This window comes from Myxine glutinosa, chromosome 3, assembly GCF_964187855.1.
Source record: "Myxine glutinosa chromosome 3, kmMyxGlut1.1, whole genome shotgun sequence".
Taxonomy (NCBI): Eukaryota; Metazoa; Chordata; class Myxini; order Myxiniformes; family Myxinidae; genus Myxine; species Myxine glutinosa.
In genome coordinates, this window is record NC_136263.1 from 33,332,592 (window position 1) to 33,352,849 (window position 20,258).

The 20,258-nt window shown below is 48.6% G+C and overlaps 1 protein-coding gene across 1 annotated transcript in view; it reads right to left on the bottom strand.

Moving 5' to 3' along the window:
• The window catches only part of LOC137412884 (meprin A subunit alpha-like), a 130,498-nt gene extending 112,751 nt beyond the window's left edge, over window positions 1–17,747 (bottom strand). The window contains exon 1 of the mRNA XM_078773802.1: window positions 17,410–17,747. Coding sequence (XP_078629928.1) covers window positions 17,410–17,484 — 75 coding nt within the window. The 5' untranslated portion in view covers window positions 17,485–17,747. The remainder of the gene's footprint in view (window positions 1–17,409) is intronic.
• Window positions 17,748–20,258: the final 2,511 nt, after the last annotated feature.

Below are 20,258 nucleotides of genomic sequence, written 5' to 3' on the forward strand. Positions count from 1 at the left end.
ATTAAAGCACCCAAAAACGCACCAATACACACCCAAGCACTAATCGGTGCAGTCATCACTGTTCAAGAATAAAAAATAAATCAACAACCCCTAACCCTGCAGGTGATCTCTTGCTCTTCGGCTCCCTCTGCTGGTTATTATTATTGTCTTCCAGTTGTTGTCTTTCTTTCATTTTCTTACTGGCGGCCTATTTGCAATAAAGCTTGCCCAAACGTGTCCATTTTATTTATTTTATTTATGGCCCACAGGGCCGACTACGTGTGGTTCACCTGTGGGGCATCGGTGCCCTGTGGCCAAGGTCCGCCAGCAAGATTTCGGGCCCTCATGGCTGGTTCCAGCAGAGGGGCCATGCCCCAACCCATGGGGTCCATAAGTGGTGCTCGGCCACAGACATGTGGTCCATAATGTGGTGCATCGATGCAGACAGCTGGTTCTGAGAGTTCCGGGCGCACAATGGCCGACTCACGCACGCTCCCCTCAGCGCCCCGGTCATGTGGGAGACAAAAGGGGGACAATTGAGCGAGGGGTAAGGTCACAAGGGTACACATCAATAAGGCAAGGCAAGGCGAAATGCGTACGGAGAGCGAAGCGAGAAAGCTCGTCCCTACCGTACGTCACCCCCCCTGTCACCTACACTACCCTTGCCCTTACCCCATATGTACAAAATCTACACATTTACAAATTCGTCGCTAATGTCTCGTCTCCCCATATTTCTCCAATACCAAATTCGTCACCACAATCCCTCTAACCAAAATTTGCCATTACCCAATTCATCATCAATCCTCATAAGTAGGAAGAGATGGAACAACAAAGCACAATGTCACACCCACGTCATGATGCGTCTCACATTCAAAACATTTGCACAGTAAAAAATAATCAAAACATGGCATGGTGTGGAGTACCTGTCACCTCAGGTGAGTGGATGTAGATGGTGCAAAGAGACTCCAATCCTAACTATCCTCTAAATGACTTTAACACCCTTTACACTACCCGGGGTCTTTCCCTGCCAATCCATTGGCCAATTTACACTATGGGTTCTAAAAACCAATTCCCATTGACCAAACTGTGGTGCTTCTCAATTTGGGGTCTCACTCCCCCGATTCATCTCCCGGTGCCCTTGCACAATTTCTGGGCTGTGACGTGTAGCTCTCCCAGCAGGTCTACCCACCTGCACACCTCCACCACTGTAGTTGCCACCCGAGCTTACCTAGCTCCTCACCCTAACCTAACTAACTGGGGAAGACCCCTCCTGGCTCTGTCACCCCACTCGGTGCCCTCTGGCACTGGGCTACCCGGGTCCGTCCTCCGGATCCTCGGGCCCCATCCACAACAACTACTACCGGCTCCCAGAGCCCACCTGCGGCCTCACCTGGCCGACATCCTCACAGTGGTGGAGTGCCCAAACCAACTACACACACTAACAGGCTACACGCCCAGCCATTTCCACAACACTAATGCACCCATCCAAATACCATTCTTTCACCTTGCACCACAGATGCCAATATCCAACCACAATTTACCTATACCCTCTACCTAACACTTACACTACCCGCCCCGGGTATTCGTGATGGGGGTCCACTCTTGCCCCATTCACACCTTCGCACCATCCACTCCACTCCACAATTTCCACCATACTCACTCCACGACCATCCATTCCAATCTTCCAGATATTCCACACTACCATTTATTCCACATAGCCACATACACCTGTTGTTGCACACCTGTGCAATCACCTGGTGCCACCTGCACCCTCCTTCCTCCCTGGACCATTTGGTCAACACCACAAACAATCACCTTCACTCACTCATACACTGCTCCATCCACCTGTTCAGTTGCACACCTGTGCAATCACACCTGTTCAATCCTCAAACACACGGCATCATCTCATCTACCTGTTGCAGTGCTAACCTAGTGCTCCCCGTCTTCCCTTTAAACTAAGCACATACCACGTCATTATAATCCACTCTACTCTACCTGCGTCCCCACTACAGGTATCATTGTCACTAACTAATCTTAACGTACACCTAATGTCATCTTCGCTAGATCCCTACACACGATATCCTAACCCACCCGGGCTAGTTTTCACTGCCATACACCCCATACTCTAGTGCTCCTTGGCCCCCCCGTCTGTGAGGGATGGTGGATTTGCCATCCCACCACATCGGGGAGGTCCTACTATCAATTTCGCTCGTCCAAATCCAACAAATCAAAAATTTACCATTTACTGCTAATCACCGTACCAATCATCAAATTTTGCCTTTTTCTAATTTTGGGTCCAAAACACTAACCTCATCACCCGTCTACTTATTAGATCCTCTCGGTGCGCCAATTCCCTTCTAAAGCTCGGCTTCGTACAGCCAAGCAATGAACGCGGGCTCTTTTGTGCCAGCGGCTGGATACTTCCCGCATTCGGGGCAGGGACGGGGGCTTACCCGGGCCGAGATCCCACGCACCACCTCGGCGTGGAGCCATCCAATGTCCCGATCTCGACCTGCCGGCACGTCTCAACAAAAAGTGGTCGCCATGACGACCCTTCCTATCGAGCTGCCCGCTCCGCCTAGTGGAGCACGGACGCGGCCGTTCCAAGCGAGGCCCAGCGTGGCTCGCGTACGGCGGTCCTTTCGAACCCGCCGTGGCTCGGATCCCCGCTGGTTCTCACGGCACGCGGAGCCCGGCACGCACCGAGGGCCCGATTCGGCTAAAAGTCGCTCTAACCGCTAACCCGGTTACCGTCGATGCCTCACCTGCATGCTTACATGCATACGCTACCCCTTTCTTGCTCATACCTCCAGCTGTTCCCATGCTCCTCGTACATTTCCTTACACACCTCGGTACACTCATTCCGCTCACAGACTTGGTCACACACCTGACCACCGAACACTTTGGCACACATTCGTTGTTCGCACACCTCACCAACACACCTCTTCGCGCCCCTTCCTCGGTCACCTCCTCTGTGACAATCACAGGTGTGCTTTCACTCGCACACCCAACCACGTGCCTCACGACAACTCAAGTGTGCATTCCCACACACGCTCTACCATTCCAGGTGTGCATCCTTCCATTCCAGGTGTACATCCTCGCTCACCTGTCACAACCAACTCACGCTCCGTGTCACTCTCACTACTTTCACCTCCACTCTCGGTCGCGCACTCACCCTTACTCTCGACAGCGCACTCTTTCCTCATGCACCTGTCCGTTACACACCTTTCTCGCGCACACTCTCCCGTTACATCCTCTGTAACACTCACCACAGGCGTGCATTCTCCTTCACTCTTGACAGCGCACTCTTTCCCCATGCACCTGTCCGTTACACACCTTTCTCGCGCATCCTCTTGCGCGCACTCTTTCGTTACTTCCTCCGTAACACTTACCACACCGCGCTTCCATGTACCCCCTCGCACACGCGCTACGACCGACTCACTCTCGACAGCACACTCACTGGTCGGCGCGCACTTTTTCCTCACACACCCCATGGTCGGACATTCTCGCACACCTCTTTTTTCGCACACCTGACCTGTCACACACTTCACCAACGGCCTCTCACGAACACCCGGATCCATAGCAACCCCCAAGCCGACTGAAGCTTTCCTCACATCATGTACATTTCCGATTATATCGCCACTCACCTTGGCACCTCGTCTCCGCACCTCTTTTGCCACCTGCAAACTTTTTATTTAGTTAGTGAGCAGCACATCACGATTCGAGCACAGACCTTGTACCAATTCCATTACTTCCTCCTTTATCTCCCTCTTAGTTTCCCTCCGTCTCTTCTTAATTTCACTCACCCCCTCTTCCACCTCCTCTAATTTTTCCTTTACCTCCTTCATTTCCCGGTGCGTCTCCTCAAGTTCGTCCTCTAAGGCTACCGTGACCGTCTCTATGTGCATCCTCACCTGCCGGTCCTTTGTCTCCATTATCTCTGTCACCTCGTCCACCCTCATTGTCAGTCCCTCACGTACCATCTGACATTGCCTCTGTGTCGCTATTAATTCGTTTTTAATTTCTTTTTGTGTCGCCTTTAACCCTCCGAGTACTGCAGTGTTCCTTTGAACCTGCTCCACTAACTCCATCTGTCCCTCCGTCAGCTGTTCCACCTCCTCCGTCAGACCCTCTATGCCCCCCTGTAACCTAGCCGTATTATTCCTCACCTCTTTCTCCATACGCTTCTCACCTCGCTTTACCTCCTCGCGTAGCCCCGAAACCTCCTCACTTACACCTCGTCGTATCCCCTCTTTCATCTCCTCCATCTCTTTTGTAGATGCCACCCTCATCTGTCCCAATTCATCCCTCTGAGCATCCAGTTTACTTTCTAACCCGATTTGCACCTCCTCTATCTGGTTCCCCATTCGTTTGATTTCCCTGGCAGATTGTTCCCCTATTTCCCGCAATTTGTCTTCCATCCTATTTTCTAACCCCATTAACCCATTTTTCACCTCTTTTATCCCATTGTCTAACCCCTCAAATTTCTTGTCTAATCCCTCACCGGTACCCCTCGCTTCGTCCCTCATTACCCACAATTGCTCACCCTGAGCATCCATCCGGTTCCCCATTACCCCCATTTGGCCCTCCAATCGCTCACCCTGAGCATCCATCCCTTTGAAATTATCGTCTGTTTTTACCATAAAGGCCATCATCTGTTTCATAAACAGGTTCCAATTCATTGGCATCTCGGGTTCGACTACCGCGACCATGGGCGCGGCTAAATTTGGTGCCGCAACAACCACGTGCGCGAGGACGCCATCTTGTGCGTCTGATACTCCCTCAACCGCCTCCTCATTGCTCCCCTCCATTTGATCCTGGGTTACTCCTAACCCCTCCTCTAGCTCACCCACCGGCATCCGATCGCCTTGACCAGCCATGGCGCGATTTCAAAATTCGGGTTTTTGTAAAACAACACAAATTTCCAGCAGCTTGTAATTTTGAGCGCGTTAAGCGCGCTTCGGGTCCGTATCTCACTCACAGACACCAATTGTTACTGTCGCGGTTAAGATGTTATATTGACCGAGCGGTGGTGTATTACCGCGACCTAACACTAACAGTTCCCCCGATTCTTCCCCAACTCACCCGATTCACCCCAAACTTTGGCCGTATCGCACCGCAGCTGCCCAATCTGGAAAAGACTAAAACGACGAATGCAAAGAGGAAGACGAAGGCAAAGAAAGGTTTGGAAATACTACTAAATTTATTTACTATTTACACACATAAGCAAAAAGAAAGCAGTCACGTTTATTTACAACACATAAGATGCAGGTGACACAGTGCAAATACTAGCTTACCTACAGTCTTAATTAACCCAGGGACAGAACAAACAAAAGACAGACTCACACGGAGAATGATGACAGGAATTGGCTGGAAGGAGAGGATGGCTTGGAGTTGTATTGTACAGCACGATCGGCGCGTTTAGCAGCCGCCGTTCCTTCACGGCCCTGCTCAAAACCGCCGTCCAGGCCCCAAGCGGCTGTTGGGTGTTGTTGCTGCTGTGGCCGCCGCTGCTTTTCCAGGATTACAACAGGCTTTGTGCTTTCTGGGATGTCCTCTCCTTGGATGTTCTCTATGTTCTCTTGGTCCAATCACTCCTCACCACTGACAACTCAACGCAACCAACGCAACCACTGACCACCACAACGCAACCACTGACGACCAAAACCACACAACTCAGCTCTGCTTCTTGGACCCTCTCTCTTCTCAACGGCTTGGGCTCCCTTTTGTCTGCCGGTAAAAGCTCATCCCTCAAAGCTTGTCTCAGCTTCTCTTTTGGGAGCGTCGCGCTGCGGATTTTAGCTGCGGTCACGCTTGCTCATTCCCTCCTCTCAGCGCCTCTCTTTCTTCTTCAAAGCTTGACTCCTTGGGGAGCGTCGCGCTGTGGGTTATATAGGCCCCGCCCCTCAACCTTTGCGAACCTCCCCGATCGCTCTTCCTCCGCCCTCTCTAGCCAAACCCCTGGCTCATGGTTGGTCGAGTGGGGCTGGCTCACTCCTCCCCTCTATGACGAGGTGGAGACACGCCTTTCTTCTCCAACCCTGCCTCGTGGTCAATGGCGGTTATTGGAGGGGAGGTAATTGCCAAACGACGAAAAGGGGGAATGGAGGTTTTGGGAATGGGAATGAAGGGAGTCTATCTCTTTCACTGGTGCAATGGAGTACTTCAATTAATGGGAGACACAGCCTTACCCTAAAACACAGAATAAGATATAACTATCGAACAGGGGTATTCTATTATTGGCTGACGTGTATGCTTGTGGACCAATTATGGGATGCCCTTTGACCTTTACACAGCTCCGGAGGCAGAGGGCGCAGAATAAACAATAATAATAATAATAAAGCACACAATCAAAAAAATATACAGTCCTCATATCCGTAACAATATATATATATATATATACGTATATATACGTATATATATATATATATAAATATATATATATATATATAATGTCGAGGCATAATATATATATATATTATGCCTAATATAAATATATATATATATATATATATATCTATATATATATATATATATATATATATACATAAAGATATATATATATGTATATATATACAGTCATCCCTCGCTATATCGCGGTTCACTTTTCGCGGCTTCGGTACATCGCGGGTTTTTCTCGCTAGTATATGTAAAATTATATCGCCGATTTTTCGCTATATCGCGGGATTTTGCGGTATAAATGTATTTTTATATACTATTATTTTAAATATTTTTGTGGTAAAATAAGCATTTTCTAGCCTAAAAAATTAAAAAACGTAAAGAAATAAGAAAAATACAGTATTTAAAACATATTACAAGAAATAAAATACTGTACATAGTGTACAGTAGAAGGGTAGACAAAGAGTCGTGCGTATGGAAAACGCCAGTACATTCATCATCGTCATCACCTTCATCGTCATCAGTACTGCACAGCTAATTCATCATCATCTTCATCACGCAAGTTGTAGTATTGAAGAGCCGGGGCTCTTGCTTGATACGGACGAAATGACGGGCAAGACACAAACTCGTCCGAGAAGATATTTATTCTCAAAACCAACTCGGGAACACTGAAAAGCCCATTTATCGGGCTGCATTATAAAGCACAACCAGAAACCGAAAGCCACGCCTCTCAAGCGTGGCGTGCTTCGGTGGTCACGTGATCAACAGGTGTAGCTGATTATACCCGCAAAGCGCGGCACGCTTTAGCGGTCACGTGACCAGCCACTCTCGCGCCGGGAATCCCCGCCGGTGACGTCACCGGCTGGAGCAAGGAGATTCTGATGCTGGTCTTGCTTGGGGAACCCATGGGTAGCTACAGTATCTTCAATGGTGAGTACCCATTAGAATTTTATATGTTGTTAAAATTACGTATGTTTAAGAGTGTAAAAAGTGTTTAAGAGTATAGGAAGTGTTTATAAGAGTATGGGAAAGGTTAATAAGAGTGTGGGGAGTTCATAATGCTTTAAAATATATATATAAAAATAAAAAAAATATGGTCGCTACTTCGCGGATTTTCGTCTATCGCGGGGGGTTCTGGAACGTAACCCCCGCGATAAACGAGGGATCACTGTATATATAAATAAATAAATAAATATAAATAAATATATATATAAATAAATAAATAAATAAATATATATATATATATATAAATATTCCATATTAAATGCCACGTCTGTGTATATATATATATATATATATATATATATATATATATATATATATATATATATATATATATATATATATATATTGTTGCGAATATGGAATTTGGCCTCCATATCCGCTTGTAAATATTCCCCTATTTCTCCAATACTCCCCAACTTTCCCCAATCCCCCATTCCCTAGTCCCATTGCATGTAAATAACACTCAGTAGAGCCGACCTTCCCCTTATTCCCCCATTAAATGTCGTGCCCAGGTCCACCGCACCACACGTAGACAACTTTCGGACATCTTGCTAGTTATTCTTAATCTATGTCAGTTAAGGACTCGTTTCCATTAATTCTGACTCTTCGTTGCACCAGAATGTGATTATATGGCATCAGTAGTGAGTTTAGGACCTTTCCCATACCTCCTTCCATCTTCTTCCCCAACAATTACAACAACAACAGAGGAGATGGCGGCGGCGCGGGGGAGGATGCGTCCTCACACCGGCTCGATTAGCGCCATTGACCACGCGCTCCACGGGGTTACCACGGAGGGGCTGGCTGTCAGCTCCTCCTCAAGGGCGGAGCCTGGTAACCCCCCGCACCCAATCAGAAGGGCGGACCGATTCCATCTGGGGCGGCGCTAGCGAGCCGAGGGCGTGTCACTCCCCGCGGGATATACGTGGCGACTTACCGGAAGCGCTAAAAGAGATGCGCCCCCAGCTGGAGAAAGAGGTACCTGCGAGCGCTGAGTCAGATGCGCCCCGCCTGAGAAAGAACGTTGCCTGCGATCGCTGAGAGAGAAAGACCCGCCTGAGAAAGAACGTCCCCTCCGAGCGCTGTGACCTCCCCGCATCTTTGGACCGGACTGTACCCTGCTTTGAGCCAAGAGTGCACCTTGAGCCATCGCTATCTGCCTTTCCTTGCCATCAATCCCCGTGTGAGTCAGCCGTTGTCCCGTTTACCTGTCGTCTGTCCGGGGTTAATATAAGAGTGTGTCTAAGTGCCTGTCTTCCTGTGATATACCTCTAGCCCCTGTAATCTAACCTTTCCTTACGAATATAATTGAGAATCGAAACATTGGTGTCTGTCATTATAACCCAGCCGGGTGTCTTCTTTTTCCTTATTGAGCCAGCGTGGCGCGGCTTCGTCAACGTTCGGGTACAATCGGGTAATTTGTGCGGACACGACGGCCATTCCGCTCGGCCCACCTTAACATCAAAGTCGTGTCTGTAACAATTGGTGTCGAGGAGTGAGATTCGGACCCGGGACTAAATTAGTTAGGCCCAAATTTTGGGAGGGAAAATCGAGCCGGAGCGCGTACGGCGCTCGACCGAATCGATTCGGAGCGCGGTCCCGCGGTTACTGCGCTCGCCGAAATTATAACGAAAAAAAAAAAAAAAAAATTTGGATTTGTTTTACGAAACTCGAATTTTGCAAGTCGCGCTATGGCGGATCAAGACGGCTGGGGTCCGGTAGGGGAGAGTGAAGCAGGGTCGGTCCAGGACCAAATTGAGACACGTGAGGAGAGCGAAACAGCGAGGGTAGCAAGCACGCAAAATGGCGCCTCGCTGGTCACCGCGCCGGCGACCGTGGCAGCGCCCCCGGTGGATTGGAACTTGTTTTTTATACAAATGAAGGCCCTTATGGCCCAGAATAATGAAGAAATGGCAAACAGAATGGGGAACCGGATGGATGCTCAGGGTGAGCGATTGGAGGGCCAAATGGGGGTAATGAGGGACGAAGCGAGGGCTCAGAGTGAGCAAATAGGGGTAATGAGGGACGAAGCGAGGAGTACCAGTGAGGGATTAGACAATAATTTTAAGGGATTAGACATGAAATTTGGGAAATTAGACGATAGATTAGGGGAAATACAGGAGGGGTTAACGGGGGTAGAAAACAGAATGGCCGCTCAAGAGAATCAAATGGAAGGGATGCAAAAAGGGTTAGAGGGGTTAGAAAACAGGATGGAAGGCAAATTGAGGGACATGAGGGACCAAGCGGAAAGGGAAGTTAAACAAATGGGGCAGCAGATAGAGGGGGTCAGAATGGGGGTAGAAACCAAACTGGATGCTCACAGGGAGGAAATGGAGCAGATGAGGGTGGCATCTGGGCAGGAGATGCAAGTGATGGGAGAGGAGATCAGAAGAGGAGTGAGTGAGGAGGTCGGAGGAGTGCGCGAGGAGGTGAGGCACTGTAAGGAGCGCATGGAGAAGGAGGTGAGAAAGGGGACTGTAAAATTGCAAGGTGGTATAGAGGAGTTGACGCTGGGAGTAGAGCAGCTGACGGTGGGACAAACGGAGTTAGTGGAGCAGGTTCAAAGGAACACTGCGGTATTAGGAGGTTTAAAAGCGACACAAAACGACATAAAAAACGACTTCATAGCGACAAAGAGGGAATGTCAGATGGTACGTGAGGGACTGACAACGAGGTTGGACGAGGTGATAGAGGTAATGGAGACGAAGGACCGGCAGGTGAGGACGCACCTGGAAACGGTCAAGGTAGCCTTAGAGGACGAGCTTGAGGAGACGTACCGGGGAATGAAGGAGGTGAAGCAGAAATTAGAAGAAGTGGAAGAAGGGGTGAGCGAAATTAAGAAGCGACGGAGAGAGGATAAGAAGGAGATAAAAGAGGAGGTAAAAGAATTGGTCCAAAGTCTGTGTTTGGATCGTGATGATGTGCTCATTAACCGGATGAGGGATTCGCAGGTGATGGAGGAGAAGCGAAGAGGAAGAGGACCTGGTGTAAGTGGTGACCAATATGGTCGTGCGTATGATGCGCCAGGGGATTTAATAAGCTTGGGGGTCGAGATAGACCCGGGTGTTCGTGAGAGGCCGTGGGTGAAGTGTGCGACAGGTCTGGTGTGCGAAAAAGGAGGTGTGCAAGAAAGTCCGACTCTGGGGTGTGTGAGGAAAAAGTGTGTGCCAAGGAGTGAGGGTGCTGGCGAGAGTGAGTCGGTCGTAGCGCGTGTGCGAGGGGGCACATGGAAGCGCGGGGTGGTGAGTGTTACAGAGGGTGTGACGGGAGAGTGTGTGCAGGAGTGTGCGCGAGAAAGGTGTGTGACGGACAGGTGCATGGGGAAAGAGTGCGCTGTCGGGAGTAAGGGCGAGTGCGTTGTCAGGAATGGAGGTGAAAGTAGTGAGAGTGACATGGAGCGTGAGTTAGTTGTGACAGGTGAGCGAGGATGTACACCTGGGATGGAAGGATGCACACCTGGAATGGTAGAGCGTGAGTGGGAATGCACGCTGGAGTTGGTGGTGAGGCACATGGCTGGGTGTGCGAATGAGAGCACACCTGTGATTGTCACAGAGGAGGTGACAGAGGAGGGGGCGCGAAGAGGTGTATTGGTGAGGTGTGCGAACAACGAATGTGTGCCAAAGTGTTCGGTGGTCAGGTGTGTGACCAAGGCTGTGAGTGGAATGGGTGTACCTGGGTGTGTAAGGAAAGGTACGAGGAGCATGGGCACGGCGGGATGTGTGAGCAAGGAACGGGCTGCGGGGTGTAAGCGTCCAGGTGAAGCATCGACGTTAGACGGGAAAGAGTTTAGAACGACTTATAGCCGAATCGGGCCCTCGGTGCGTGCTGGGCCTCGCTTTGAACGGCCGCGTCCGTGCTCCACTAGGCGGAGCGGGCAGCCCGATAGGAAGGGTCGTTATGGCGACCACGTTTTGTTGAGACGTGCCGGCAGGTCGAGATCGGGACATTGGATGGCTCCACGCCGAGGTGATGCGTGGGATCTCGGCCCGGGTAAGCCCCCGTCCCTGCACCGAGTGCCGGACGCATCCAGCCGCTGGCACAAAACAACCAGCATCCATTGCTTGGCTTTACGAAGCCGGGCTTTGGACAGGGATTGGCGCACCGAGAGGTATTAGTGAGTCGACTGGGTGATGAGGTTAGTGTTTTGGACCAAAAAAAAAAATAAGAGAAAAACAAAATTTGATGACTGGCAAGGGATTGGCAGTAGTGATTGGCAGATGATGGGTAGTGATTGGCAAATTTTTGATTTGTTGAAATTTGATGTGCAAAATTGGTAGTGAGAGACCCCCGATGTGGTGGGATGGCATCCCTGCCACCCTTCCCATGGTGTGGGGCAAAGGAGCAATAGCTTATGGGGTGATGGCAGTGAAAACTAGCCCGGGTGGGTTAGGTTATATTGATAGGGCCCTAGAAGATGACATTAGGTGACGTTAAGGTTAGTTAGTGACTGATACCTGTAGTGGGGACGCAGGTAGATTAGTGTGGATGATAATGACGTGGGAGCGCAATAGTTTAAAGGGACGACTGGGAAGCGCAAGTTTCAGAAGGGAGTAGTTAGCTGAGATGATGCCGTGTGTGTGAGAATTGAACAGGTGTGATTGCACAGGTGTGCAACTGGACAGGTGTGTGGAGCAGTGTGTGAGTCGTGTGTGTTGTGGATCAGCGCGAATGCGCTTGGGGAGAGAAGGGTGCAGGTGGCACCAGGTGTGAGAGCACAGGTGTGCAAGTACAGGTGTGTGGAGAGAGTTGGAGTAAGTGGTACGGAGTGGTGTGCATGGTGCGAAGGTGTGGATGGGGGAAGAGTGGACCCCTTTCACGAGTACCCGGGGCGGGTAGTGTAAGTGTTAGGTAGAGGGTGTAGGTAAATTGTGGTTGGAAATTGGCATTTGTGGTGCGGTTGCAGAATGGTGTTGTGAATGGGTGCATTAGTGTTGTGGAAATGGCTGGGCGTGTAGCCTGTTAGTGTGTGTAGTTGGTTGGGCACTCCACCACTGTGAGGATGTCGGCCAGGTGAGGCCGCAGGTGGGCTCTGGGAGCCGGTAGAGTTGTGGATGGGGCCCGAGGATCCGGAGGATGGACTCGGGTAGCCCAGTGCCAGAGAGGGCACCGAGTGGGGAGAGTGCCAGAGGGCCTTCCCCAGGTAGTTAGGTTAGGGTGAGGAGCGGGTAAGCTCGGAGGCAACTGCAGTGGTGGAGGTGTGCAGGTGGGTAGACCCACTGGGAGAGGTACACGCCACAGCCCAGAAATTGTGCGAGGGCACCGGGAGATGAATCGGGGGAGTGAGACCCCAAATTGAAGAGCACCACAGTTTGGCCAATGGGAATTGGTTTTTAGAACCCATAGTGTAAGAGGGCCAATGGTTTGGCCGGAGAAAGACCCCGGGTAGTGTAAAGTTGTTAAAGTCATTTAGGAAATAGTTAGGATTGATGAACCTGTCGCACCATACGCAGCCACTTACCTGTGGTGATGATGATGACTCCACACCTGTGTTTTCTTTGTTTTGTTGCAGGAAATGAGATTGCTGTGGATTTGTGAGACGCATCACGACGTGGATGAGACATTGGGGTGATTCCATCTCTCCCTCCCTAGGAGGGACTGATGATGAATTGGTAATGGCAAATTTTGATGTGCAGTTGGAGATGGCAAATTTTGATGAGAGTTGAAAATGGCAAATTTGATTGGTTAGGAGGGAGAGAAGACGAATTTGGTTTATGGGAGGAACGGGGAAGACAGTAGGGATGTTTGTTGATTTGTAAAGTAGATGTTTATGGGTAGTGTTGTGTTTTGTGGATACAGTAAGGGGTAAGGGAGGGGCCATGTAGGTTACCTGGTGGGGGGGGGGGGGGGGGCGTACGGTAGGAACGTACCTGTCTCACCTGGTTCCCATGTGCCCCCAGTGTGCATCACCTTGTATTGCGTGCACTTTTGCGCCCTTACCACCTTACTCACTTGTCTGCTTCTTTTGTCTCCCACCTCCGAGGATCTGGCTTTGGGGTAGAGAGAGAGGAGAGAGAGGTGCTGGCTGCGCAGTTGTGGGCCTGCACTTTCGCTGTTTGCTGCCGGGATCGATACACCATATGGACCGCAATGTTTGTGGCCACCCACAATGGACCGCAGTTCGTTTGCGGCCAAGCACCACCCGGGGATGGACCTATGGGTCAACGTGGCACCTATGCCATACAGGTGAACCACTTTTAGTTAACACCAAGTGCACCACAAGAAGAGCAAGAGACACCTGCAGGGTTAGGGGTTGTCGAATTTATTTTTATTCCAATGAGCAATGGTGACTGCACCGATTGGTGGTGGGGTGGTGCTTTTGATGCTCGGGAAGGGTGCTCTGCACGTTATTAAAGGCCGTCGGCCACAGAGCACTCGTGGGTTGGTGTATCGATGTTGGCAAGCGCGCTCTCTCTATGCATAACATCTGCATGTGTTCCTCCAAAAACAGGTCCTGGATCGTAGTGTAAATAGCAGCGTAGTCTTGTAAATAATGCTCCCTACCGGCTGTATGTGTAGTTTGAGAATTCTTTCCGGATTCGGTTATCCTGTGGGTGTGTTTCTGTGAGGAGAAGGGTGCAACGTCGCAGGGGGACATATTTACTCATTTGTGAATATCTGTAAAACTGTCGCACTCAGGGTAGAGTTAATAGTAGAGGGAACTACATTGCGTGCCACACTAAAGTAGGTAAAAATTTATCGGGTCGGGACGCCCCGAGGGTAGAGAAGGGTGCAATGTTGCGAATATGGAATTTGGCCTCCATATCCGCTTGTAAATATTCCCCTATTTCTCCAATACTCCCCAACTTTCCCCAATCCCCCATTCCCTAGTCCCATTGCATGTAAATAACACTCAGTAGAGCCGACCTTCCCCTTATTCCCCCATTAAATGTCGTGCCCAGGTCCACCGCACCACACGTAGACAACTTTCGGACATCTTGCTAGTTATTCTTAATCTATGTCAGTTAAGGACTCGTTTCCATTAATTCTGACTCTTCGTTGCACCAGAATGTGATTATATGGCATCAGTAGTGAGTTTAGGACCTTTCCCATACCTCCTTCCATCTTCTTCCCCAACAATTACAACAACAACAGAGGAGATGGCGGCGGCGCGGGGGAGGATGCGTCCTCACACCGGCTCGATTAGCGCCATTGACCACGCGCTCCACGGGGTTACCACGGAGGGGCTGGCTGTCAGCTCCTCCTCAAGGGCGGAGCCTGGTAACCCCCCGCACCCAATCAGAAGGGCGGACCGATTCCATCTGGGGCGGCGCTAGCGAGCCGAGGGCGTGTCACTCCCCGCGGGATATACGTGGCGACTTACCGGAAGCGCTAAAAGAGATGCGCCCCCAGCTGGAGAAAGAGGTACCTGCGAGCGCTGAGTCAGATGCGCCCCGCCTGAGAAAGAACGTTGCCTGCGATCGCTGAGAGAGAAAGACCCGCCTGAGAAAGAACGTCCCCTCCGAGCGCTGTGACCTCCCCGCATCTTTGGACCGGACTGTACCCTGCTTTGAGCCAAGAGTGCACCTTGAGCCATCGCTATCTGCCTTTCCTTGCCATCAATCCCCGTGTGAGTCAGCCGTTGTCCCGTTTACCTGTCGTCTGTCCGGGGTTAATATAAGAGTGTGTCTAAGTGCCTGTCTTCCTGTGATATACCTCTAGCCCCTGTAATCTAACCTTTCCTTACGAATATAATTGAGAATCGAAACATTGGTGTCTGTCATTATAACCCAGCCGGGTGTCTTCTTTTTCCTTATTGAGCCAGCGTGGCGCGGCTTCGTCAACGTTCGGGTACAATCGGGTAATTTGTGCGGACACGACGGCCATTCCGCTCGGCCCACCTTAACATCAAAGTCGTGTCTGTAACAATATATATATATGTATATATATACAGACGTGGCATTTAATATGGAATATTTTTTTTGTGGGGTGAACTTACTTTTCAAGATGACTTAGAACCAAAAGTTCATTGGAATTATGTTGAAATTATTCTAGATTTTGTTAATGTGACCTTTAAAAGAAACAAAAACCACATTTGACATTTCGAAGCAAATAAATTGATCCCTGAAAGTGATGTAAACTGATATCGAACTCAATTCACGGACAGTATTGTGTTAAACTTCTGTACGTTTTTCAGAAGTATCTCTTTATTTTGCACATTAGCCAAAAACAATTTCAAAAAAAACAAAATCTAAATTATGACTGGGATTACGGACAGTAAAATTACAGTTCAGTACTTCGTGTAACCACCACGAGCATTCAGGAGAGCACGTACACGTCGAGGCATGCTGTTCACGAGATTTGCCAAGGATTGGACAGGAATCGCTTGCCATGCAGTTACAATAGCCTGCTGCAATTCACGCACAGAGGCAGGCTGCTGGTCCAAGTTGTCGATTTGATGCGTTAATTCTGCCCACAAGTTCTCTATCGGATTCATATCCGGGGACGTGGCATGCCACTCCATATGCTCTACACCATGGTCAGCAAGAAAGTGTTGGATCATGCGAGCATGATGAGGCTGTGCATTGTCATCTTGGAAGACAAAGTTTCCTCGAAAGGCTGCACGAGCAAATGGAAGCAATGTTTCTTCCAGAATGACCCTGTACTTGAACTGGTTCAGGTTTCCATTCAGAACAACCAGGTCAGTTTTGCCCCCTGCATGAAAAGCAGCCCAAACGGTCACCCCACCACCTCCAGCTTGGACTCTTGGCACTACACAATCTTCATTGTGGGCTTCATGCACTTGTCTGCGCACTCGGACGCGGCCATCTTGACGATAGACCAGAAATCTAGACTCGTCACTGAAGGTCACGTGATTCCAGTGTCCTGGTTGCCATTGACGGTGCTCTCTGGCCCACTGCAATCGGCGCTGGCAGTGTTGTCTGGTCAGGCGTGGCTTTCTCAGGGGACGCCTGGCATGATAGCCTGCCTGAACCAGTCGTTGGTTGACTAGCCTTCTGGATATAGGCACATTTGTCAGTTGCTGCCACTCAGCCCTAAGCCGATTAGCTGACTTTGTACGGCCATTGCAGACTAACTGGTGCAGCTGGCGATCATCCCTCCTTGTGGTTCTGCATGGACGTCCTGGCCTCGGTATTGGAGTAGGGCCACCCCTCTGAGCATTTCCTTTAAGGATCTTTGACACCTGACCTTGAGTGATGCCATACTGCCGAGCAATAGCATGCTGTTTCATGCCGTAATTTCGTAAAGCCACCACTCCATGACAAACAGCATTGTCAAGTTGACGGACCATCTCCAGAGGAAGCAGCAATAACTTTTGTAGACGTGTAGCAGTTGTTTTCCACTAATACAGAACGCAACAACCCTTATATACCCGATTGTGAAGCCAATCGTCAAATGTACCTGTCCGTACATTTTGTCACGCCACTTGTGATATAATCCTGTTATTGACTTCTTGCTGCGAAAGACAATCATTGACATGGTTCTTTCAACAAAGAAATCACTGAAGGGTAAAAGAAACTCACCAGATTGATATACTGAGTTCAGAAAGTAAACCCGTCAAGAAAAAAAATAAAATTCCATATTAAATGCCAAGTCTGTATATATATATATACACACATATATACTATATACTGTATATACACGTACTGTATATTATTGTAATTTTTGACTTACTTTTACTTTCCTCAGCCATATACCCTCAAATGGAGGCAATGATGTGGTCATTATACAGCTTGTACTCACTATGTTTGCATGATTTCAATGAAGAAGGAATCATCACAGAAAATATTTTATGCCAAAACCTTATGGTTAAACATACAATGGAATGTGCAATATATTTAAACTAATGCTTCATGCAAGTTACGAGTCAGAAGTTTTTGAATCTGAGTTTAAGTTCAAGTATTTATCTTGAGTCCAAGTACGAGTCTCACAAAAAAATTGGTCTTGAGTTGGACATGGGTTTGAGTCCTAGACATGAAATCCATATCCTTTACTCCATCTTGAATTTTACAAAGCAAGCAAAATAAGCATTTTCTATCTTACAAGAATGGATGCTTTATATGTACATACACCAGAGGAGAAGATGTAGAAGATGCAGATCTCCAACAAAAAAACACGATGAGCTACGATCATGACTATTGCCATCGCCAAACTCCCCTGTATGGACAATTCACATCCTAAAAGGCATGACAGAGGTGGTGGTAGAGTTATAATTGAAACATTTAAAGTTATTCACATCTTCATCATGGCACTATGTAATTGTGAAAAACGTGGCACAGTATCATCTGTTACTAATAAACTTTTGCTTGTCTAGATTTGTAATACTGTTTGTGCCAGTCAAATATATTGTTGTGGTTTTGCAATAAGGAACAACCCCTCTAGTTAATTACACGACAACATGTAGCCTGCATTAGTCAGTTATTTCTTATTAAATGTAAAGATTAGCTCCCTTCCCATTGTGTAGTAATTAAAGCAAATATGCGTTGAGTTTAGGCAGGATTCAAACCTTCGTATGGTTGAAGAACAAAGACGTTGTTCATGTGCAGGTAGGCGTGGCTAAAAGCACAGTCCACGTGATCAACCACGACTGTGGTAGGCGTGGCTAAAAGAACCGCCCACGTCACCGGCAGGTAACCAATGAGAGGTCGTGGAAACGTAAGCAACCAATCAGTTTGTGGTCTCTTCACCAGCAAACTTCACCAGCAAACGACCAATGGGAGATCATGGACATGCAAACAACCAATGAGAGGTCGTGGACAAGTAAGCAACCAATCAGGTCGTGGACACTTCCCCAGCAAACTTCACCAGCAAACTACCAGTAATGCCTCGGCCAATGGGAGCCTGTGGAACATTCTAGGGAGCTTTTCCACCCGAAATAAAACCCACGTCCATCGCACTTTTCTCTCTCTCTTGCTGCCATCTCTCATCGTGGTCATTCAAGCTGGCTGTCCGACGTGCTGGTTCGTCCTTCCTGTGCTGAATCGTCATCTGACCTGGATCGTCGTTAGTGCTGACTTTGACGCGGCAGCTCGTCCGGCGGACCTTCTTCAAGCTGCGCATCCTGAACGGCCCGTGAGCTGCACGCGGAAGCAGGTGAACCGAAGTCCGCGGCTGCACATTGCTCGGTACAAGTTTAACCTGTGCAATTCATTCCCAGTGTGTGTGTACAAGGCGCCTGTTGGGATTTAGATAGGTAAGAATTGATAATAAGCCTGCCTCTCGTCCTTGTTCTGTGAATAATAAATAAAAGTGTACTTTTTTTTCCTTTCAACCTGTTTGTGTACATATTTTCCCCCATTGGCCCAGCATAGTCCAAACCGAATTTGATTCTTTAATTAGGTTGATAAATCACGCAGCATAACCATGATTCACACCAGCGCAAAAACGCCGCTCGGCGCACTCGATTTGGAATAAGGTGTGAAATCACCAGAGGGGGTTCATGTCCCGGTCTTTCTAACCACTTGGTCTCGAAGATATTTGGGTAGTGACCAATAACCCTTCACCCGTGGTTGGGAGATTGCCATTTGAAGTTGCCTAGCAACCCATCGCTCCCGAGTTTAGTCGCGATTGACGACCCCATAGATCCGGTGTCTGTGGGGGGTCTCCCCCCCCCCCCCTCCCCCTTAGTACGTCGACAGAACCGGTATCCGCAACAATATCAATTAATTCATATATTCTTCAGTTTTAATTGTTTTGTAATATAGATGATTTATTCATGCTGCAATCCCAAAGGGTGATATCAAGTGAGAAAGAAGAAGAACCACTGTTTTTCACATCCTCAGACACACAGGGCTGCTCTGCTGAGACAGTTTTTCCTTGGCTAGGGGTCCAGTGGGCACAACCTTGGATGGGTCACCACTCCGGCACAGGATACTCAAATGGCTCATTCTTTCCAATAAGCTGTGCCGACCTCGAAAGGATGACAGGTTGAGTCAACTCACCTGGTGTTAATTCAACGCACGACAGGGCCTCACACTCAAAATCCTAATATCTTAAGCCAGCCACCTCAACCCTTAATCCAACACCAGGCGACAAGTGAGAAAGGGGGACTGATACCACTGTTGAGGACTTTATAGATAACTTCATTTTGCTGGACTAACAACACCCATAACACCCAACATGGATCATTTAAAGAAATCTACAAGAAAGAAAGTTTTTTTGTTATTATTATAAGGGTTAAATAAAGTATTCTAATAAGAGAAAGTCAGAGTGTTAAGATATTGGACAGAATGATTTTACCACCACCGAACCCTTTCCATCTGGCCACTAATAATAATAATAATAATAATAATAATTCATTTATTTTGTATAGCGCTTTTCCAGAAGCCCAAAGGCGCTTTGACAGAGTGGAAAACATAATGCATAACAATACATGAAAACAACAATTGCAAAAAGACAAGAATCAAGAAAACAAACAGCAGCGATATACGGCATATATATAAGACAAGAATCAAAAAGACAAGACAAGAATCAATAGGGAAATATTTAAAGCAAAAGGAGGGAGAAGGAGAAGAGATAGTCAGGGGTTAAATGCTGTGGGTTGAATGTTGAATGCAGCGTTGAACAGGTGGGTCTTTAGTGATGTTTTGAATGTGGTGAGTGAGGAGGAGTCTCTGATGGTGTGAGGTAGTGAGTTCCAGAGGGTGGGAGCAGCGATGGAGAAGGCCCTGTCCCCCCAGGATCTGAATTTGGTCCGGATGGAGGGGGTCAGGAGGTTGGTACCAGCAGAGCGGAGGTTGCGGGTGGGAGTGTGTCTGGAGAGGAGGTCAGCCAGGTAGGATGGGGCCAGGTTATGGAGGGCTTTGTATGTCAAGAGGAGGATTTTGTACTGGATTCTCTGGGGGATGGGGAGCCAGTGAAGCTTGTAAAGGACGGGGGTGATGTGGTCACGGGTCCGGGAATGAGTGAGTAGACGGGCA